This window comes from Rissa tridactyla, chromosome 14, assembly GCF_028500815.1.
Source record: "Rissa tridactyla isolate bRisTri1 chromosome 14, bRisTri1.patW.cur.20221130, whole genome shotgun sequence".
NCBI classification, from domain to species: Eukaryota; Metazoa; Chordata; class Aves; order Charadriiformes; family Laridae; genus Rissa; species Rissa tridactyla.
The window spans coordinates 4,470,415-4,493,645 of NC_071479.1; the positions used below are offsets into that span (position 1 = coordinate 4,470,415).

The 23,231-nt window shown below is 39.4% G+C and overlaps 1 protein-coding gene across 3 annotated transcripts in view; it reads left to right on the forward strand.

Moving 5' to 3' along the window:
* RABGAP1 (RAB GTPase activating protein 1) overlaps positions 1-22,194 on the forward strand; it is a 74,275-nt gene extending 52,081 nt beyond the window's left edge. Inside the window, exons 14-26 of one of the 3 annotated variants that reach the window (XM_054220428.1) lie at positions 2,703-2,816; positions 3,723-3,797; positions 6,043-6,168; positions 6,766-6,909; positions 8,511-8,552; positions 8,897-9,025; positions 13,374-13,466; positions 14,456-14,602; positions 17,326-17,430; positions 17,898-17,981; positions 18,837-18,908; positions 19,462-19,659; positions 20,454-22,193. In XM_054220428.1, coding sequence (XP_054076403.1) covers positions 2,703-2,816; positions 3,723-3,797; positions 6,043-6,168; positions 6,766-6,909; positions 8,511-8,552; positions 8,897-9,025; positions 13,374-13,466; positions 14,456-14,602; positions 17,326-17,430; positions 17,898-17,981; positions 18,837-18,908; positions 19,462-19,659; positions 20,454-20,576 — 1,452 coding nt within the window. In that variant the 3' untranslated portion in view covers positions 20,577-22,193. Of the gene's footprint in view, positions 1-2,702; positions 2,817-3,722; positions 3,798-6,042; positions 6,169-6,765; positions 6,910-8,510; positions 8,553-8,896; positions 9,026-13,373; positions 13,467-14,455; positions 14,603-17,325; positions 17,431-17,897; positions 17,982-18,836; positions 18,909-19,461; positions 19,660-20,453 lie in introns of all 3 variants that reach the window. The other 2 variants (XM_054220430.1, XM_054220431.1) reach the window with 2 other exon arrangements.
* Positions 22,195-23,231: the final 1,037 nt, after the last annotated feature.

Below are 23,231 nucleotides of genomic sequence, written 5' to 3' on the forward strand. Positions count from 1 at the left end.
TTGAAATGCCGAACAGTACTTTTGATATATTTTCCAAAACAATCCAATAACTTGAGTCTAGCGGCAGAGTAATGCTTTCCTAATGAAATGTCTGTATTAAGCCACAGAGAAGAGTATTAACCTTGGATTAAAGTCAGAAGAGAAAAATCAACCACAGTGTGGTAATTTTATTCTTGTTTGCAAAATAGTTTTGTGGCGAAAAAGATCAACTAAAAGCCGTATTTAATGATCTTCACACTGATTGTGGACTTTTTTACTATCTGTTTTACTGCTTTTTTCCATTTGTCTAACAGAAACATGGGTTATTTGGATGTAGTAAAACTTTTTTAAAAAATAAAACATATCTTCTGTTTTGCTTCCTCAGAGCATCTTGTATGTTTGCAGTGTTAACGTGGGCACTGCTACATGGTAATCTCACTTCTGAAGAAGAATGGCCTTTTTATTTGTGTTCAGGCACTGCCAGGGAAGCACCGAGCAAGGGACCATTTGACGCTTTCACCAGCAGTCATTGATTAATGATAATTGTGGCGTCTTTTCAGATGATTCCCACTACCAAGGAGCTCTTGCTCTCATTAACTACCCAGAACAGTCATCTTTTAAGTAGTGAAAAGAGGGACCAATTGTAGGCGAAAAGAAATACCTGCAGACAAACTGAGGGCTTTTGTTTCTGTTTTATTTCAGCAATTTGTGTAATAGCAATGGTCATAGTAATCAGGTAGATAACAGCTGGGTCATGACTGCCTCAAAAAGTGCAAGACATTATGGTGAAACACATCCATACAAAATCTGAAATGTGATTAATCAGAAATCACAAAATATGGCATAAAATGGGTAAAAATTGTTCTGAAATTGTAGAGGTCAATTTAGATGTTTTTAATTCAATATGGAGAGCAAAATTTCAGATTCAAAGGACAGACTGAAATTGCTTATCGTATGCTGGGTAAATTGTTTTAAAGACAGCTTGCACAGGTGATTTCCATTGTATGCTCATCATAGAATAACTTAGATTGGGAGGGACTTCTGGAGGTCATCTTGTCCAGCTCAAAGCAGGTCTTAGCAGATGAGGTTGCTCACAGCCCTGGTGAATTGAGTCTTGACACCTGTGGTGATGGAGACTTCATGGCTCTTTCAGCAGCCCTTTGCCTTCCATGTGGAAGAAGCCACTTAATCTTCCAATTTGCATAAATGCTCCTTGTAAAGTAAAGGTTTTGGGAACTGCGTCAAATCATTTGACAGCTATTTTCTGTGTGCCCAGTTAGTAATTTTTTCATTTGTGTCACTGGTGTGTGTTTTTAAAATACATATTTCTTACTGTTGTTTTCTGTATTAAAGGAGGATGTATGATGGGTATGAACTATTTCCATTGGCTTCCTAAATAAGCACATTAGTTCATTTGCTAATGGGGGAAGGCAGTTTTTTCTGTTTTCAAAGGATACTTTTCTTTGCAGTGCTCTGAGCTCTGGCTTAAATGACTACACTAGAAATAGTTTCAGACTGAAGCGAATGAAGTGGATCAGAACGTCTCCCTCGGTCGCATGTCTAATATTGGCACAGACCTGAGAAGACCTCAGTGTGGGAATGGCACCTCCTTATTTTCCCATTTGGAACATGAAACTGTTGTAGAGGGCAAATTAGGTTAAGCTGGACGTTGTTCACAAATGCTTATGGTTTCTGATGATGTGCCTGACACAAACCTCTTCCTTCCATGGTCTGGAAACCTTTTTTCCAGGTATTTCTCCAAGGTAGGACTAGGATTCCTTCTAAGCCATCCCGGCAATACTGACAATTCCTGATAGGGTGGGCTATTTGAGGCCAGTCTTGCCAACTAATTTCATGGAGATTGTTTGGTGTTTCAATCATCAGAGAACAGTCAGGAGGAAAAGGCCCTAAGTTTCCCTTTTACTGTTCACTGTATTTAATTGTTATGCTTGGTCAAAGACCTTTCATCTCTACCAGGAATTTTCACTGCCTTTTGTTTAGGACTCGCCCTTGATGCAGACTACTTTGGTGTTTCTTCCAATTGGTCTTTTCAGTCCATTGTTCACGTTTACTGGTTTTCTTAATTGTTTGCTATTCACTATTGTTCAACTTTCCAAGTGTCTGAGGCATCTAAAACTGATTGCATCAGAGCAATGTGGAGAACAAAGTTCCATCTTCCTCATGCTGAAATGCCCAGCTCAGACAGGCAACGGTCCCCGCAGTATATTATGTTTTGCTATACGATGCTGTCTGTCTTGTGCTCGTACTCAGTTTCCTACTTTTCTGTTGTCTAATTCTGTGGAGGGGATGGAGAGAGGTTTCTCTGGCTGAAACTCGGGGATGGCATTTTGACAGCAGCTGCTTACAATTGACTGTTCCTCTCTGCAGTTTTGAGATAAAATAAATGTGATGGGGCAGCGTTCGCGTTCAGAAGTCTCCAAGGGAAAGCTGCTGTCTGCATTGCAATGTCCTGGAACACTTGTGTGTGGTTTTTCTGCTACTCACTGACCATTCCCAGATGTGCTTAGGTAACCAAATCTATCAAGATTGTGATCTGGAGCTGCCATCCTGCAGGCAGCCTGTTCTGGTTTAGTAGACTGTGTTGTGTTAAATTTAGAAAAGTGCACAGAACACAATGCCAATCTCCTAACTCTCAGTCCTAGCATACTGTAATTTATATTCTTTTGATGTGTTTTAATTTACTTTTTTTTTTTTTCTAATAGGAGTCTCCGCAAGACAGTGCTATCACCCGAGACATCAATCGAACGTTCCCTGCTCATGATTATTTTAAAGATACTGGGGGAGATGGCCAGGACTCCTTGTACAAAATATGCAAGGTATTCTTTAAATTCTTCTTGAGTTGTTTTGGTAACTTGTATTTAACATCATTAACAGATGTAACTGTTACTTAAGAAGAGTAAGTATGTGTTATCCTTAACCATGTCATAGAGACAGACTCTGGCACTAGACTCAGTCCAGTGCTTCACTGTAGATGTTTAGGTGGTGCTAGTGCCATTCAGATTGGTGACCTAAAGTAAGCCCTTCTGCATTCCTCAACACTAAGATTTTTGGTACAGACTTCATGTGATTCCAGGCACGTCAGCCTGGATCAAGCTGGACAAATTGCATGCCGTGATGGAGACGAGGGCTGATTCCATACTGACCAAGAGCAGCTCACCTTTGTCTGCGGCATGCTCCCTAGGTGTCAATGTTGTCAAAGTTGTACTGGCAAAATTAGGGACACATGCAGGAAATCATGCCGATGCTGCCCCTTGAAAAAGAAATGTTCTGATGTTGGGTGTGTCCTTTATGTGTAACATATGTCACAAGCTGTTGTTGTCATACATAGTTGTCTTTAAAACTGGGGATAACTATGTACCTCCCATAAATGTTATAAAGCCATAGGCAAGAAATTAGCAAAAATGGGCAACTTGTTGTATTCAGTTATCTCAACTGGAACGTTTTAAGCTTCCAGCACTCTTTCTTTCATGTTCCTTGTGTTTCTCCCTATTCCAGATGTCCCTGCAGCACCTATTTAGAGGTAAAAGCACTTATCCAAGTCGTTTAATAGGCTGCAGTGGTCTTGGTGAATCACTGCAACCAGCCACTGCCTCTATGTGTCACAGTTTGATTTTCATACAGGTTACCCCTTCTTTATGGAGTGATGTTCAATGCAATGCTTTGTTTTCCTTATCTTTGTAGCTCGAGACAGATACACTGTAAAGTCTTGATTCTTTTTCTAGGCCTACTCTGTCTATGATGAAGAGATTGGCTACTGTCAAGGCCAATCATTTCTTGCTGCTGTGCTGCTTCTGCATGTAAGTGGTGGGGTTTTTCCCCCGTTTGCTTTAAGATTAAGTATTGCTCCACTTGCCTAGAACAAATGGTAACTCCTGAACTAGTAGAGTTGCTGGCCACGTTATCGGCTAATATGTCGGTCAATAATGTGATTTTAGACAGAGAGGAGTACATTGTTTAAAACTTACTGGGGTATTCATAAGGACTCTTGTCTACAGTCAGCATTTGTTTCACTGTGTTTCTGTTTCAGGACCCCTTCCATTCGAAACTCTGCAGGGTTGTGCTCATGAGCACTAGTAGGCATGGAATTTGTGTATAAGACGACACTGTAAATGCTTCTGTTAAAGGGTTTCAAGGTCAGATTTAAGCTTTTTAGAAGATGTTTTATATTGGAGTCAGTCAGAAATATGGATGGGAATTACCATATCTCTTGTCTACACCAGAGTGTATTTCTGACGTTGACGGGATGTCAGTTTATTAGGTCTCAGTGCTTTGAACAATGTGCTGCCTACGTGGGGTATTGTATTGTAGGCCTTTGTGCTTCTTGGTTTGAGCAGTTAGTGAAGGATACAATCCCATTTAATTTTTTTTTAAAAGATACTGAATTATGCTTTTTTAAACTTAATTGTTGTTCGTTGAAGTGATCTCAGAGTAATATCCTTTAATTGCTTGTGTGTTCAGAAGCCAGAGAGATATATGGTTACTGTATATCAGAAGCAAACATTTTAGATTTGCACATGCTTGGGAAATATGAGAGGATTAGAAATCTGTACAAATTATTTATAGCCTGTTCTTTTTTAAAGTAACGTCTGCTTTTTATCAGTGTTTCTATTGCGAGCATGGGTAGTTGAAACTGAAAAGAGTTCCTAAGCCCAGTAGTGTTTTGAGATTTCTTGTCCCCAGCTGCTTTTTAGTGATTGTGGCTACCAGAGACAACCAAGTATAAAGCCTTCTGTGCGCTTTTCGGGGAAGAGGAAGCCTGGTCTTCAGTGGAGGATTTTCCATAATGTTGTAAAGTCAGTGGAGGATATAGAAGAGATTGTAAACTCTGTTCTTTTGAAACAAAAGCTAAATGATTAACGATAACAACCTTTTAATTCTTTGTAATGTAATCTAAAATATTTACTTGATAAGCAATTAATTCTTTATTACTACAGTGAATCAGATCAAGAACAGTGATACTTTCTGATAGGAGAACTGGACACCTCTGCTGAAACATACGTGCTTTCTTTTAGCTTTTTCATTGTCATATGCCCAATTTTTAATATCCATTGCATTAGAGAGACTCTGTCAAGAATGAACCATGCGTTATTCTAGAGTGCTTTCTTTAACAATAGCTATTGCTTCTGGGAATAATGTATGCGTTTAAAAAGGCTAAATTTCAAATAAATTTCTTTTTATTTGATTCTCTTTGAAGTCAGCCTTTGGAGCGTGGCTGCTAGGGAAAATAAATATTAAAAAGAAATGTTGCAGAAAAGGAAATTAAGTTCCTGTGAGTCCTTCACTACCAGCGTGGAATGTCTCAGCAAAGTTTTCAGTTTTAACAAACTCCATCTGCAGATTAATAATAGAATACTTGAGATGGATGTTCTGTCTGTTACAGGAACAAGTGATTGACCTGAAGTCAGGCTTTACTATGGAAATAGGAAAACTGAATTTTGATGTCAAGGAAAAATGTCTAAACACTGACGAGCTTTGTTGAGTTTCTTCAGTTTTTGGCAGGAAAGGGATATTGAATTTTCCCAAACCAACGCTGAGTTGTGATATGTGGAACTTTTGTTAGCTGGTCTCTCTTACTCATGCCATCTAATAAATAAACATCAAATGTTATACTGTCATTTAGAAAGGTAAATATACCATGAAGGATAAGGGAAAGATCCTGTTTAACATCCTCTAGTAATACTGCTTCTGTCTCAGTTACATAGGTGACAAAGGGTTAGGCTGTTCAAAATCTGTAAGACTCTGACAGGATTTGGAACAAAGACACCCAGAAACTGCTTTGGTCTTCATGTTTGAAAGATGTATTTTTAGTTGAGTGAGTGAGAGGTCATTTATTCACAAAATAAGAATGAAATGCCATTTGCAACACTAGACCTCATTTTGTGTGTTAATAGTCTTGTTTACTTTTAAACTGGATAGGGACAGATTCAAAAGTCGTGACAATTTAGCCTTTCTCTAAGAGGGAGGAGAAGGGAGGTAAAGGCAAGTGGAACTGATATGAAAGATTTAAATGCTCAGTGATAAATACACTTTCCTCTCTCTCAGATGCCCGAGGAGCAAGCTTTCAGTGTTCTGGTCAAAATCATGTTTGATTACGGACTCAGGGAACTTTTCAAACAAAACTTTGAAGATTTGCACTGCAAGTTCTATCAGCTGGAGCGCCTCATGCAGGTGGGTGTTCAACTTGCGTGAAGTGAATGGATCAGAAGCCTGCAATTCAACACTACCAATTTATCTTATACATGAATAGTGTTTGTGACGTCCTAGTAAGGATGAAGTGTGAGGACTATCCCTATGGGAGGTTTTTTTAAGAATAGAGACTGTTGACTGGAGACCAGCTGGATGCCGCTGGCAGCGTGCAGTTAGTTTGAAGGCAGATGTGTTTGACCAGGTGGAGTGACCCTCGTATGGCCTGGCGTGGCGGTGGCTTCTGAGCTCACTGCAGGCACACCACAGAGGAGCTCTGCAGTGCCAGCACATCCACAGGCTGGGTTTCCTGCGAAGATGAGAGCTCGGAGATTGCACTCGCTGTGCATGAGACACAGTGTCCTTCTGAGCATCCACACTGGGGCAAGCCTTCAGCATCCTTAGAAGGTCCTTTAGCATGTCGGGCAGCTGTCTCGTCCGCCATGGGTGGATACAGAAACCTGCCTTGCTGCACTGATTGCCACTCTACCCTAATTACTTCTGTTACTTTGGGATTTCAGCTATGGTTCCAAAATAGTAGAAATTAACTTTCAGTATTTATGTGGGTTTTTTTATTATTAGGAATACATTCCTGATCTGTATAACCACTTTCTGGACATCAGCCTTGAAGCGCACATGTATGCTTCCCAGTGGTTCCTTACCCTGTTCACTGCAAAATTCCCTCTCTACATGGTCTTCCATATTATTGACTTACTCTTATGTGAGGTATGTGTTACAACTGGAGACTTGTACTGCTGGCAGCTTTTTGCAGTTTCTCACTATCTTGATTCATGTCCTTGTTTCTGTCTGTTCTTTCAGAGCTAGGCATGTGATAATTATTTTTATGTAGAACTGTTATGTTTCTGCAATGAAAAAGAGTTAGCATGATTTTAAAGGTATAAATTAGGAGTTGATATCTATATAAAATATTAGAATCTCCCATTTCTTTTAACACTGCTGAATGTATGTGAGATTCTGTATAGTGCTTATGGGGTAAGAGTTATTTTACAAATATGTGGATTCCTCTGTTATTAAACCGTATTATATGCAATGATAACTTTTGTTTTTTTCCTAGAGTATTATTGCACGGAGGCCATTGCATATAAAATTGCCCAGCTAACTCTCATGCTGGTAACCTAACAAGCTTGGAGCTCTTTCTCCTTGAAACTTCAAGCCTCTTTACACTTCACAGCATATATTTAGAGAGCAAAATTCTTTATATTGAGATTTTGTACATAATCACGTTTAGAAACGTGTATTTGGTAGTATGCTAGTAAGTAGTGTAACTTGAGTCAGAGCGTATTAACATAAGTGAACAAATCACCTTTCATACTGAAGCATCCTTGAGTTATTTAATTATTTGCTTTTTTACTCACTGTTTAACATGGTGCATCCATTCTACGTTGGATCTGCAGTTGTTACTGTGAAGTGGCAGTTTGTCTGCATGTCCTTTACGGAAGGGTTTCAGCGTTCATTAATCTGCCGGTCAATGTTTTTACCCTTTCTCTGTATCTGTCTGCTGCTTGCTTTGTCCACGTGCCAATGTAATAGAAAGCAACAGATGGTATGGAGAAAATCAGTTCTATTTGTTTAGAAACACATGTTTAATTCATAAATAGTAAATGTGCTCATAGTGAAGTTTTAAGGGGTTTTTATTGTTTTAAAGTAATAGTCAAAAAATAATTTAGTGGGAAAAAGAAAGACATAATCTTGAAATAAGATGAGCAATGTGTCTTATCAAAGGTACCTCTTAAGATCGTGTGTGCTACTACTGACTATAGGGACTGTTTGTATTTAATTGGGCAATATAAATAAAAGACTTCTAACAAGTAGTGTCAAAACAGATGATGATGATGTGGGACTCTGTCCTAAAGTGAGTCACTTTCTTTTTCATTACAGGAATTATCACAATTTTTTAGTACCAGAACTTAATATATTGATGTATATATTGCTGCATTTGAATCCAGGGTTTTCAGAAGTTGCTATATGATAAATGATCGTGAGCCGCCCATCTAGTCATTAAAAAATAAAATATAGTACAGAACAGTGCCTTCATCATTTCAGAGTTTCAAGCTACTAAGGAGATAGTAAAACCTGTGTTGAAACATTGTTCTGCTATCTATAACGATGCTCCAGTAAATAGACTTTCCTAATTGTTTGCAAAGTCATTCTCTGGGCCTTTGATTTAATATAGCACCTGTTACTTCTGTATCCTGGTTCTCCTTTTCACAGAAAGTAGACAAACAACAAAACCCACCAAATAAATTAATATCCTGGCTTGTAAATACTGAGGAATTAATTTATTTTGCCATTATTTTTCTCTCCAGGGAATAAGTGTTATCTTTAATGTTGCACTGGGATTATTAAAAGTGAGTATCAAACATTACATTGTGTTTTATGCATCATCATGCACAATATAAAAAATTAAGATGCCTGTTAGAAAAATATTAAGCTTTTTAAAAAAAAAACCCAGCTAACAGCTTCCTGTATTACACGTGCCGTTGTCTGGCATGCGCTGTACAGCACAGTGCTTTTGGGTGGGGGGGAAATAGTAGGTTGCAGAAATAGAAACAAACAGTTATTTGGAGAAGGTTAAGTAGTAGTCATGTTGTTGGAGGTTTACAAAACTGGTGTTGTGCTATTGTCTCTGGGAATTCAGTAATTTTGCAGGATCTCCTTTGCAGTTACTGTTTTTTTCTTTCCCTGTCTCTAGACTACCAAGGATGATTTGTTACTGACTGACTTTGAAGGGGCATTAAAATTCTTCCGTGTACAGCTGCCCAAGAGATATCGCTCAGAAGAAAATGCAAAAAAGCTGATGGAATTAGCATGTAATATGAAGGTAAAGATGTGGTGACAGCAACCGCAACCATTTCTTTATGCATTCAGTTTCCATCTCCGTATGTAACTTTGCAGCTCACTTGTCCAAATGCACATACATTGCAGATGCTTCACAGCGAAGCCCAGTAAAGCCCCAAGATTCTCAGTGATATGGGCCCACCTGCAGAACTCAAAACCAGAGTGACTTTCAGGAAACAATATTCAGTGCTACTGAAAATCAGACTACTTAAAAGAAAAAAAAACAAAACAAAACCATAACAAACCCCAAACCCAACCCAACTTAAATGACTAATGGCACTAATATAAAATAATTGCAGACATCTCTGTAGTTCTTTGATGAAATCTTTCTCTGGTAGTAGCTGCAAACAGGGTAGTATCTTTCATCTAGAGGTAGTGGGGAGGTTTCATTTAAAACAGAGTAAATAATGCAAAAGCAGAATGTCATCTTTCCGGCAGAATATGGCTATTTTTAATTGCGGGTGCATGTGATGTTTATGTGCTGCAATAGGGAGCTCATTAAAAATGCATTGATAGATTTACAGATCTTCTAGGGAGATGAAGGAATATGATTTGGCATTTAAGATTTCTTACAAGTCAAGCTAGGGAAATGACCTTGAGGTTTACATATTTCCTGTGTGAGGTTTTGATTTGTCATTGTTTTATGGTGGGGGATGTATGCCGCTTTTTTAAAAAGCGTTTTAAGTTAATTTCCCGTTCAGAACTATTTCACTTGTACTCTGGGTAGCTGACAATAACAGGTTAATCTGTTATGATCTTTGTAGTCTAAAGAGGGTCTTCTTTATATGAAATTAAACAAAGTGCTGGCTGAGTTGTATGTTTTCTAGTGCCACCACACTTAGCTGAAGTGTTTTAATGATGCAAAAAAGCATTGTTTTTCATGAGCGGCTCATGTGGGAGGTTTATAGTTTGGGCTTCCTTCTTGGCTTTTCCTTTGGGTACTGGAAACAAGGGCTACGGCGCTCTGGTTGGAGGCAGAGCTCCGACATGTACCGTACGGTGTTTGGTGTGCCCATGTTTCTGAACATGAATCTTTTGTAATTACCTACTGCTTTCTGTGAGGGTGGTTGAGGCTAGCAAGCTAATCTAGGCTGGCTCTTAAAGTGGTCATCACAGCTGTCTGACTTCACCCACAAATCGTTGATTAACTGCTCATACAGTCAATGTTTAGGAAATACCGACTTATATAACAGAAACCGTGTATCGCAGCAAAGTGTCATCTCTGGTCCTTACAGGAGCCGCCTTTTGAACAGAATAGAAACATAGGAACTACAGTTTGGTGTGTACCGTAGACTGGAGAAATGCACTTCCAGAAATGAATTCATCTTAGTAATTCCTGTTTTCTTAATCGAATTTATTCAGAGCGCTCTGTGAGCTATCCTGTGTGCTTGAACTACTGAGGTAAAGAGTGGAGGGTTTTTTTGCTTGATTGTGGGTTTTTTTTAGATGTCAATTGCCCACTAAGCCCTATTTCTTAAATATAACTATATGAAATAAAAGTTCTAGCCTTTGACATTAAGACTTTAGTTATATATAGCAAATATCGCATTACCTCACAGCTGAACGTTAACTGCTTTTCTAATCAGTAAATATTGTAACTAAAGCTTTATATAGGCATTTTGGAATAAGCCCTTAAAGTGAAATTTGCAAAAAAGATTACAGTTAGGAAGTTATTGATTCCTCTTCATAGATCTAACGATTGAGTTCTAAAATGGAACTTTGCTAATTTATTTAGTGTGTTTTAAGGAAGCTGTGATTCTTTCTTTACAGTTTCACATAGACTAATTTTTAGTCAAATACACTGGTATGATTCAAAGTATCCTTTTTCCTTAAAAATTAATAGAGGAATTCTTTGGAGCATCACTGCATACGTACACGACTTCCCTGGTACGTTAACGTTCAAGGCATCTTGTACTCCTGCTGTAGTAGCAGTACAGATAGCAGTATTCTGCATAGAGTTCAAGCATATCTTATATGAAACTCATGTAGAAATGACAGAATAATCAAGAATAAAGTAGGCTATCTTAGCTCTCCAATTGTTTAACATTAGCCACAGATTAGAGGTTGCACGTGCATCTGGTTAAGATCGTGTGTAATGAGTGCATTTGCCTTTCATGTTTTCGAATAACAACTTGTTCCTCTTCCCACTCTGCCAAAATTCCCTGCGTTCCCAGTGCGGCGTGAAGCAGTTAAAGCAAATGCTCTTCTCTGAGCGGTACGCGGGAGGGTTGTCCACTTCAGTGCTCTGTGGTTTTGAGTGGAAGTTGGGGAGGAAGCAGGGGCTGCGCTGCTGGGCTCTGCACAGCGGCTGAACGCTTCTCTGTCGCATCCATGTGTGTTTCCCCTGACGGGAGTGCTGCACATAATTGCTTTCTTTGACCTAAAATATAAGTCCTTTGCTGTCAGTAGAAATCTCCAGCTCTGGATCTGGAAGTGGTTTTGAGCAGAAAAGGGCCTGATGTCAAAATAAATCATTTATAGGAAGGGAGAAGTAGCCTGGCTAAGGCATTGTGATTACAACAGCATTCTGCTGGAAAGGAGGTCAGTAAATGATCAGCTTGAGACAACACTAGATTCTTAAAGTTACTCCTCGGTGTTGCCGTCAAATGTTAACAGAGTTACTGCTGCCTCCTGTGCCCCTGCAAAACTGTGGTGGGTCTTCAGTGTTTGTTTCTGCTTTCTGTCACGTGCAAACCCAAAGGCCTTGCTGACTTTCCCAGGGCATGATTCCCTGTGGACTCCAGTGTCCAGAATCGGTGACAATAGCAAATCTTCTCAGGATCACCTTATTACTGGTGTCTAGAAGCAAAACTGGTTAAGTGTACTCAGGAAAGTAGAAGACGAAAATACAATGGTGTGTGCCTTCCTTCCTTTTCTCTCTCACATGGCTGTACGCCTCGCTTTTCAAGATCTAACCTTTACATAGCTTGAGATTTGGGGTATGAAACCCAATAGTCTGGGCAGTGTTTCCACAGGGGCAGAGCACTGAAATAATCTGCTGAATTTACTGGCTTCATTGTCAGCAAAGGGTTAATAGTCTGCGTGTTTGTCTGGAGTGCTTTGTAAGAATAACTTCTGCAGTTGTGATGTGGCTGGACTGACTCCAGATAAACGGGCTGGCATCTCCAAAAAAATGTCAACTGAAGTACAGGGAAATGTTTCTGTGCAGCCCTCGCTAGAGGGAGCCTAACTACCAGTTTTCTACAGTTCATGTCAAGTAAGGTTGTTAACGATAAAACCAAAGATAAGAGAAACTAAACGGGTTTTCCATTCTGCCTGTCATTTATGCATGTAAAATTTGTTTACCATGTTTCTCAGACAAGACTTTTTTAAAGAGGAAAACATAGCCATAGGTTTTTAATTTGTTTGGTTTACTGAAATAATAATAATAATGGTTCAGCAGCAACTTTTAATACTAGAGATTTCACTTAGATGCATACTAACTTACAAGCCACACGCGCTCACAGTGGTCTTGGCGTGGTCCGTGTTGCTAAACCCTTGTAGCATACGGCCCAGCTGAGAGGTGACCCCAGGAAAGATGCCGTTGGGGATCTGTTACAGGTTCTTCTGTGTCTGGCCCTGTAGGACTGAGCACTGTGCACAGGCCATTGAATTCAACACCGCCTTTCTCGCCCTTCTCACAGAAGGGGAAACTGGCACCCTGAGAAAGTCACTTTCCTAGAGTTGGGTATCCCAGAGCCACAGACAGAATTCCAGCCTTCCGAAGCCCGGAACAGCAGGGGACAGCACATACGTGCTCTGGGTCGTTGCTGCTTGCCGAGACACCTCAGCAGCTCTGGGACTAGGCTGTCTTCTCCTGAGCTTGAGTGACACTCGCAGAAATGTCAGCTGAGCCCGCACTTGCCCTTTCAGCATTTGCAGTCTCACGTATAGTAAACCAAGTACTTCTGCGTGATGGTAGATGTTACAGCTGAAAAAGCAGCTGAAGAAACCTCAGCATCTCGCTAGTTCAAAAATTCAACACGGCTTGTGGGTTTTGAGGCAATCTGTTATGCTAAGCCACTGTAGCATTCGGAGCATCAGATAGCTGTGCAGCACAAGGAAAACTCGGGTAGGATGCTCCTGTGGATGCCTTGCAAAAGCTTTTCTATGTTCCACAGAAGAATAAGAGGAAGGGATGCTTTATTTATTATATTGAGTAGAATAGAATTTTTGGCTGTGTGTAAGGGTTTGATACTCAAAATTGAGTGAAGATGTTAGCTGTGTTTTGTAGAAGGCAGGAATTGCCTAAAGCTTGTACCATAACCCTTTGTGAATTGTGTTCTTTTATTGATGTTCTGGGCAGGAACTAATGGGCTGCTTTAATTTAGATTAGCCAGAAGAAGCTGAAGAAATATGAAAAGGAGTATCATACCATGAGAGAGCAGCAAGCTCAACAGGAGGATCCTATAGAAAGATTTGAGGTAATGCTTAAACTACTGCAGCCTGATGTAACACACAGTACCTGCAGGAAGTTCCCACTTTGACTCATTTTTCTTTGAGCTGTTTTCGTTTTGTGACCAATTTGGATACCACAGGGGAATCAGCTACACGAGGATGAAGTGAATCTGTATATTTTGGCAATGTTAATCAGGATGGGGTTGTTGTGAGCCCACCTTCACACTGAAAAAAGGAATAGTATGAATTTATATTTGGGCTTATACAACTGTTTCACTAGAGCCTGTTTCGAGCCCTTGTGTAACATGCTGATTGCACCAAAAGCCATGAACAGAAAGAAAATGCCTAACTGATTCTGACTCTGCCTTCCCGATTATAATCTTGACTTCACTCCTCTTCCTAATTTCAAATTATGTATGTTATGGTAGGTATACAATTTTATAAATATTTTATTTAGCAAATAAATATAGCATAGGAATAAATTTTATACGTAAAATTATGTATGGGTATATGTAACACAATAACACACACATAAATTTATACATTTTAAGCTGAAGAGTTTTATGTAAACTTTCTTTAATATCTGTCTGTGTGCTGGGAGTTGTAACAGGAGGGAGAAAATAAGAGTGTTTTTCCCAGGATCCTCCTCTCACCTGTTTCCAGCATGCAAATTCTATTTTGAGCCAAGAAGATCAGTACTTGTAGGAACCTCCTGGCAAGCTGTTGATGGCAGAATGACACCCCACTTCTGCAGTCTTCAAAAACATTTCTGTAGCTCAACAAGTGATAGCTGAGCAGGGTTATTTATATGTGGCTTCTTTTCAAGGCTTATATTTTCTGTTTACAATAGGGCTGGCTAGTTTTGTCCTCATTGAATTTCATGCAGGTAGAGTTGTCTTTGCATACTTAAGATATAAAGTAGGCATTTCTGCTTAGGCACAGTAAGCATTGTGTTTTATAGACAAACACCTGGGAAGATTTTTTTTCTTGATTTCTTTTGTTTTGTTTCCCACAGCGTGAGAACCGGCGCCTACAAGAAGCGAACATGAGGCTTGAGCAAGAAAACGATGATCTTGCGCACGAACTGGTGACCAGCAAGATTGCTCTGCGAAAAGATTTGGACAACGTAAGACATGTCTTTATGCTGACTAGTGGAGACAAGGTACTAGGGCTAATTCCTTATTACTCCTCTCATTGGAGAGGAGATGCATAGAGTGTTTCCAGTTGGGTGGGAAAGGACTCTTTCTTCCATGGCCTTATTGCAGACTGATGAGATATAGGCCTGTGTCAGAGGTCCATGGGGAACAAGATGGTGACTGAAATACTAATTACTCTGAAAAACTTTCAGAGTAATTTGAGGGAGAGGAGAGGTTCTGAGCCTGTACTTGAGCAGTTGTTTTATTCTCTATGTATATTAAAAGAAAGTCCAGCAGGAGCTAAGTCAAGTCTTTGAATTGTCACAGAGATAATAACGTGGATGCTGTATTCTGTTTTCCTTCAACTGGTATTCTTATGAATAAGATTTCACAGCAGACAGCCTTTTGCCAAGGGCCTAGTAAATGTGAAAGTCTGAGTCTGTCTGGCTCTCAGTGGAATCAGATTCTTGGATACCTCAGGCAGCTCTGAAGATGTTATTGTGGTTTCCATTTGGCTTGTTGAAATCTGCCCGTGTGAACTCATCATCCTGGGTTGTTTCCCATATCAGTAGAGCTCTCAGGAGGAAACTTTGGGTTTGCTTTGTGTTAAAGGATTTTATTTTTTTTAAGCTTGCTGTGCCATTCCCTTCTTTACATACTCATGTTTGGGAGGGTTTATTAGGATGTGCTTTTTTTTTTTTTTTTACAGGACATGCAGAGACAGAAAGATACTGGTGTTTGTAGTGCAGGTGGTAGGCTAGAACGCATTTGGTCTGTCTGCTTGGGGAGGTGAGGGGAACAGTTCAAGTGCTTGTGTTTTGTCGTTCTTGTTCTGTACCAAGATAAATGCATTTCTGGAATCTCAAAGGAAAATCACTTTTGAAAATCATACAGTGCAGGAGTTGACAGGCTTTAAAATATTTCAACTTAGCTGCTACAGAGAATTTAAGGTTTCCCACGGTCTCCTGGAAACTTGCTGTTGGAAAAATATTCAGAGTAAATGTTGATGGGTGGATGTTGCTCTTAATGAGGTTTGGTTTATGAATTTCAGGTTTATTACATCTACTGCTCTTTCGTGTTAAAATCTGTGAATCATAGAAGTATGTTCTAGAAGCAGGGTTTTCACAGCGCACTGACATGTTCATTTCCTGTTACCTTGTGCTTTTTCACTTCGTTAAAGACAGCTCATCGAAGGCCACGCAGCCTGCCCAGCGGTTGGACTCCAGCAAAAAATGTACTGCAGAAGCTTTTTGTACCAGCTGTTATCTAACTGTTGTTTGTGGCTGTTTGAGCCTGTATGAGAGCGTTTTGCTTCTACATTGATTCGTTTAAATGGAGAGCTGAGGAACAGAATTAAGCAAAATCTTTGAGGCATCTGATTGGATTTATAATAGTCATGCTTTCAAAGATGGTAAATGATGTTGGCAGCATTTGGGTTATTCCCCAGGAGGAGATAGGTAGGTTTGATCCTACTTTAGGACCCCGATTAATTCTTCTAATTGGATCCTGAAAGGATAAGTTTCACTCTACTAGCCAGATGTCCTGAAAGAAAAGTACCAAAGGGCATTGTTTAACACACCTTTTCTAATACTTTCATGGCATGTCTGAAATCTTGCAGCCTAAAAGATCAAAGCCAAAGCATTTGGACATATAAGAATTTCCTTAATATCCTTTGCACTAGACCAGAAAATAGGCTTCATTTTTCTACTGTTGTTGGACTCCCACATCCCAGTTTTCTTTAACTTTAAAACAGCTTAAAAACCATGTCTAATGAAAAGATGTTCTCTTTGCCTTTGCCATCTGTTTTAAAGGATCAGCAGGACTTTAAGGGACTAAAACTCGCTTTTTGATTTTATTCCTTTGAAGGGAATTGGTACAGCCACTTTCTGAAGATTTTATATATCAGTTGAGTTATTGATCTATTTTTATGTAGAATTCATACACCTATTGGGAAGTACTGGGTTGCTGTGTATAAGACAGGAAAAGATGACCTAACTTTGCAGAGAGAGTTTTATTGGTTTATAAAGAACCCAAGATTTTTCAACAATACATCTTTATTCTTAAAAACCTGCAGTAAAAAAAGACTGTATGGTTTCTGGTGGAACATCTCTTTTCTTTGAGGAAAGGAAAGAGAGGTCTGGCTCTTATGTTTCCTTTGGCAGCTAAGTTTTTTCATGCGGTATTTTCTGGGCAGCATAATAAAGATGGTATCATGTCCATTGGTAGGTGTCATAGAATTCGGGGAGGGTTTAAATGTTCTAGAAGCATTTTTCATTAATTCTATTTTCATTGCAAGGCTGAATGTTTGCAAATTGAATTGAGTTCTAAGCTGTTTCTAGTCTTTTATCGATCTTGTGCATTGTGAGCTGTTCTGTGCCTTTTGTGGTCTTCAAAATGTATTGGTCAACTTTCAGTCTGGATGAGAAAAAAACTTATTTGTTACTGGATTTCTTTGAGCAATCCCTACCCCAGTTTTGCTAAAACTAATCCCTGAATTCAAGGAGGAGTTTTGAAGTGATGGAGTCTAGTGGTATACTTGAATTTTGATTATCGTTGTAGATAGTAATTTTAGGGATATAATTTTTAGAATAAAGCTTTATTAATAGCAATGAACAGACCCTTATTAACAAGGATGAAAAGTCTGCGATGTTGGCTGTGTCTGCTGGAGCCTGTGCCTGTGGCTGCCTAGCAGCATCGGCACAGCAAGAAAGCCCCTCTTCAGTGTCGTACTCTGCTCTTTGTGTTTCAGGCGGAGGAAAAGGCAGATGCTCTGAATAAGGAACTGCTAATGACCAAACAGAAGCTGATTGATGCAGAAGAAGAAAAGAGGCGCCTAGAAGAAGAATCAGCTCAGGTTAGGGGCATTTCTGTCATTTTCACATTTCTGTGCAGTACAGAAATTTAAAAAAAAAAAAGTGACAAGTGTGGGAAGGGCTTTATATTCGAAGTCATGTTTGTCCCTCTTCTGTAGTGTAAAGGACGTCAGCAAAGCAGAATTCTTTGCTTTCCTGCCAGGTGCTTCATAGGGTAGTGAATTTTTAACTTGAAATCACGAAGGCACAGAGTGTGCCAGAGATTGCTGCGCAGAGGCAGTATAGGACTTCAGCTGTCAGCACTTTAATACTTTCTTCTCTTAGCTAGTAATTTTTCTAACAATGATGGCCACCAAAGTCTAGCTTTTCCTTGTCTGCATGGAACTGAGCTAGACCATTGTTCCCTGGTGCAGAGGATAGCAGTAAGGTTAAGGAGAAGGAGGACATACCACCTGGTTATTGCTCAGACTGTACAAATACATAAACCCTTTTTTTTTTTTTTCTGCAGCTGAAGGAAATGTGTCGTAGGGAACTAGATAAGGCAGAGTCGGAGATCAAAAAGAACAGCTCTATTATTGGTGACTACAAACAGGTAAGTACAACTTAATGATGATGTGATTTGCTATCAAATTGCAAGACTTTCCCAGGTATTTTAGGAGATTTCTGGAAATAAGTGTAATCTGTGCCATGCATTTGAGGAGATATTTTAGATATTTTACATGGGAAACTCATGATTGGTTTTGTATTTTCTTTTGCTGAGATCCTGATGCTTGGTGGTCAGTTCTGTTTGCCCCTGATGTAGGTATTTGTAGGGCATCAGTGACCACAGCATCAGCTACAGCCTAGCGCTGTCCAAATGGGCTCTTGTACATTAAAGGTTCACCTCATCCCAAAAAGATGTTTCTCTCCCAGCTTCCCTTCTTCGATCAGATGGGAACTGCACTTAAGAAATAAAAAAAAATGCCTTTCTCCTTTCAAAGATTTTGCTTTGGAATTCAGGCTCCTGATTGTAAGGTATCAAGGGAGCAAACTCATGTATCGTTTTAGTGGGCCCATAACCTTCAAAACATTCTGAAGTCTGCGTCACACAGGTCTCCGGGAACAAACTGGTGTTTTTACTGCTCTGGCTGTCTTGCCTGGTTCTTTTATCCCAAAGGCAACAAAAAGAGCCATGCTATTCCTAACCTTTTCTGTCTCCTTTAGCTAGGCCAGACTGCTAATAACTTATGTTCAAACTGCACCTTTTTCTTTGGGCATAGAAGAATATGTAGAAAATGAAAATACGTGCAATGAAACAACTTAATGCAGCATCCCAGTTTTCCTGGCTTTCTCAGACCCTTCAGACTACCCATGTTAATATTCCTGTAGCATTTATTTGTGCTTTAGCATTCATTTGGGAGGAAATTTACATTTATAAATGGTCTGGTAACATATTTTTTTATGTCAGATTTGTTCCCAGCTGAGTGAGCGACTGGAAAAGCAACAAACAGCAAATAAAGCTGAAATTGAGAAAATACGGGTAAGAGACCAGATAGATCCACAGTCTAGAATGTTTAAATCTCTCAGCAAAATCATAACAGAAAGCACACTATTTATTTCATTATTAAAATGGTGGCTGAAAGAGAGTTCCTTAGTGACTTATAGTTTTGGAAAGAAGATGATAAGGGGGAGATCCTGGAGAAGAGATGAATAACTGTCCGTTCTCTCCCATGCTGTATTGATTACATACTAACCTTGATGCTGGGCAATAACTGTTAATTTTTTTGGAGGGGTCTTTTTTTCTGGAGTAAATTTGTCTGACTTTTACCATAAAGGAACGTGTAGGCAGTACAGAGCCCATTATTGTAGCAATACCGTATTACCAAAAATACAGCAGTGTTTGCCAGAGCCCGTAAATCTTGGGGGTGGCTGGAGTTCCTGCTTGGCTGTGCTTCCCCAAGGGTTCCCGAGTTTGCAAGCCATTAGTCGTCCCTCTCGTCTTGTGCTGCTCTTCCAGAGCAGAGGCAGGAAAAGGCTTTGATCGTATCACCAGCACTTCAATGCAAGCGTTCACAATCAGGTATTTACTTTAGCAAAAAGTGGATGACTGTGAGCATTGCCGGGAGTTCTTCAATAAAGAAGGCCGTGTGAAGGTTGCTAGTTCTGCCAAGGACGGTTCAGATGAGGACACAGATGAGGAGAAGGAAACGCTGAAAAACCAGCTGAGGGAAATGGAGCTTGAGCTGGCCCAGACCAAGTTGCAGCTTGTGGAGGCGGAATGTAAAATACAGGTAATGCTTTGGAGGTTCGTTTTGTAGTCTATATGGTACGTCTGCATTCCTAGAAAAATATGTGGTGTGTTGTAGAGGGATTGGAACAGATCCTGTTGGTTTAAATTGTAACTTGCTATTTCCTGCATGGGGTTATTTAACCAAACATTGGTCTGAAACTTAGTGTATGCAGACAAAATAATTGAAATTGTATTGAAGCATTTACCAGCTACTACAACTTCCAGACATCTGCCTGGCTGCAGTGCAGTACTTGCCGACTGAGCTGCTGCAACTTCTTGGAAGAAATCCAAGCTCTGACAAAGTACTGAATCGTGCGTTTCTTTATCTCCCAATCAATGTTAAATGAAGAAGTAACATGTGACAAATGTTAGACATGTTTCGTAAAACATGATTGGAAAGCACTCCAGGTATTTGAGGTATTTGTGTAAAATATGACAATATTGTTCTTTTAGCCTAAAACTGGTGTGTCAGTTCACAGAAACATAAGGATTATTTTGTAGAAAGTCCACTTCCTGTGGGAATAGCTCCTTCTCAGATGGGAGGGAATTAAAGGGTTTGGATGTACTAAAGCAAGCTGAGTGTTTCACAAGGGGCAATGACACAAGTCTTGGTGTGCTTTTCAAAGCTTTTTTTTCTTCACCAGCTAGTTGTGCTACTTTTAATTTATGTAAGACTCGTTTAACTTCTAAAGCGGCCAAGACATTGTAGATGTCCTAGAGCCTTCTAAGTTTAACTCATATAACCTTGTGCTGTGACTATACAACAAATTAATGAAATTACTCTTCCGTTTGCAGGATTTGGAGCACCATTTGGGTCTGGCATTGAATGAAGTACAAGCTGCAAAGAAAACATGGTTCAACAGAACAATAAGCTCTATAAAAACAGTGACTGGAGTCCAAGGAAAAGAGACTTGTTGAAAAGCAGTTCTGTCAAACACACCTTCTTAACACAACACCTTTTGTTGCCTTCCTTGGCCAGATGTTTAATTCTGTGACATGAGAGGACCAGAATGTAAATAAAATAGAAACACAGCATGTCAGGATTTCAATAGGTCAGTGATAAAGAGGATGGAAACACAAGAAGGGTTTTATTGCTAGACATGGGATCTTCATACTACTGATATTTAACAGGTGATGTAGCTAGATTGAAGCTCTTCAAACACTCCATTCTGCGGTCTGGCTGGAGGCTTTTCACAGACTAGGTACGAGAACTTACCAAACCCTAATTGTTAAGTTTACATATGATAGGTTTTTTTACAGTTATAACCTTTTTTAATATTTTATTTGAAAGGAAAAGTGTCACTAACAGTAAAAAAAAAAAAAAAAAAAAGGAAAAAAAATGAAAAAACAAACAACAAAAAAGAGACGACTTTAGCAAGAACTAAACAACTACATCAGTGCCAGAAAGCAGTCCCCAGAGGTAGGATATGGAGAGTAGGAGGTGACATGTTTTGCTTTATGAATGGGGATGATTTCAGCATTCCTGTCGAGCAACCCCACTTTGTTTTAGTGCATCCATCTCTCTGTGTTTGGCATTTCTTTCTGTTACTAATCAATTCTATGCAACTCTGGGCTTTTTTGGCATGGGCTGCCAAACAAATTCACAACCTGAGGCTGGGAGACTTGTCTAAGTGCTAGACAAGAATAATCAGAATTCTTGGCAAATTTCCGTTTCACTTCTGTGTCATATTGTTTGATCCACATATCAACAGCGTTAAAATCCCCAACACCAGGACTGCTAATAAGTACTAATTATGTGGATGGTCTGACATTTAACTGAGTCTTTTTGTCTGTTTTTTGTCAGGGTTTTTGTTTTGGGTCTGTCTGTTTGTTTTTACCCGGCTGTAGCAGGCCTTCTGTGAAGCTCTGAGAAAGCTTCCAGTATTTAGTTTTGCACATAGGTATGAATGGGACAAAGAAACGATAAACTGAGATATATATGAGGCAAAAATCACTGCGTTGAGTGTAGCTGCGAGCATTTATAGCTATCCAACTGGCTTCCCTGGTTACATGTTCAGAGGTTGTGTAGGTCAATTTTCACACTCGATGCAGTTGCACTAATAGGTGCTAAACGTGCTTGGATTTCTTCTTCATTGGATTGTCTCGAGTTCTCACCAGAAAGCTGTAGAATGGAGTTTTGCACCTTGTAATTTTTTTAATTTATAATGGTTTGTGTTATGCTGAAGTATCTATTGCATCAGTGGATAAATTTTGTGTGCAGTGTGAGTATAAGCTGGTAACAATAAGAGGCACTGGTTTGTATATAAAGATATTTGGTTTATTTTGTATTTCTACCTTTTTCTTGTTTACTGTACTAATGCTAGCTAATGTACTCTGTAACTACAGAATAGAACATGCTATGTCCAAGCTTTTTTCCTTAACTGCATACATTATCTCTATTGTTTAATACCAAAAAAAAAATATACTGTAACTCCATCAATATTAGATGCGTGGACATTGTGGTAGCATAGTTGCAGTGTGTATACTTTATGAATTGAAATATAAACTAGTAAAATTGTATAACTATTTTGTTGTTTCATTTCATTTTAACAGGAAATTAATTAAATATTTTGCAATATACAACTAATTCTCTTCTTAAAGCAGAAGCAGCAGCATCTGCAAGCTTCTCTAATACCAAAGCTATAGTCATGCTGCAAAGGGCTTTGCTAAAAAAGACTGCATATTCTGAGTGCTGCCAACACTGCTTTATATAATAAAATCTAGGGTTTGCTTTGAAAAAAGAAACTGCAAGAGTGACCTTGTGCAGCTTGAGGCTTGTGACTCAGTATTTCTCAAACACGTCCAATTTAGAACTTTTTTTTTTTTTTCCCATGGCCCTGCAAATTCTGCTTGGATCTGCAAAATAAATGTAGGCTAGCTCTGCTTATCATCATCAGTAACAAATTCTGGGGGGTCAAGTGTCGTTCACGTCATCTTCACTAGGATTTTCTAGTCATAGCTGAATGTAGAGTTTAGCTGGGCAACTGGGTGGCTGCACTAATTGGGTCACAGTGCAGCACAGGCTCCCCGGCTGTGTGTGTTCTGCAGAGATAACAAGGAGTAAAAATGTATTTTTGCCACCAAAATGACTAAAGGTGACTCTGAAAGCAGCCCTGCTCTAGGAGGCTGTTATCACGCTGTCACTTTTCTAATGATACTTTTGCTTTAAGAGAATGGCATTATAAGGTTGCGTGTAGTCTTTGCTGCTTTGTCTTTCACAGAGGTGCATCCCTTGGTTAATTCAGTTCTGCAATTTCTCAATAATTACAACTTTTGGAGAAAGTGTGAAGGTAAATATGGGAAGGGGGAGCAGGAGGGGAAGAGAAACAACTCAAGCCCAAATCACTTTATCCACTTATCTTCGCCAAAGGGACTGGGAGATACTATAGCTTGCTCTTTTCTCCAAAAATGAGGTACTTAAAGGGAGGGGAACAGTTGCTTTATTGTTCAGATCTCTTCCACTCTCTAGTAAACATTACTTCAAAACTGCATGCAGCATATACTCCCTGTTTAGTATGGATGTGTAACACGCACAATGAGAAACTAATTTCTTCACAACTTTTTATAAGAAAC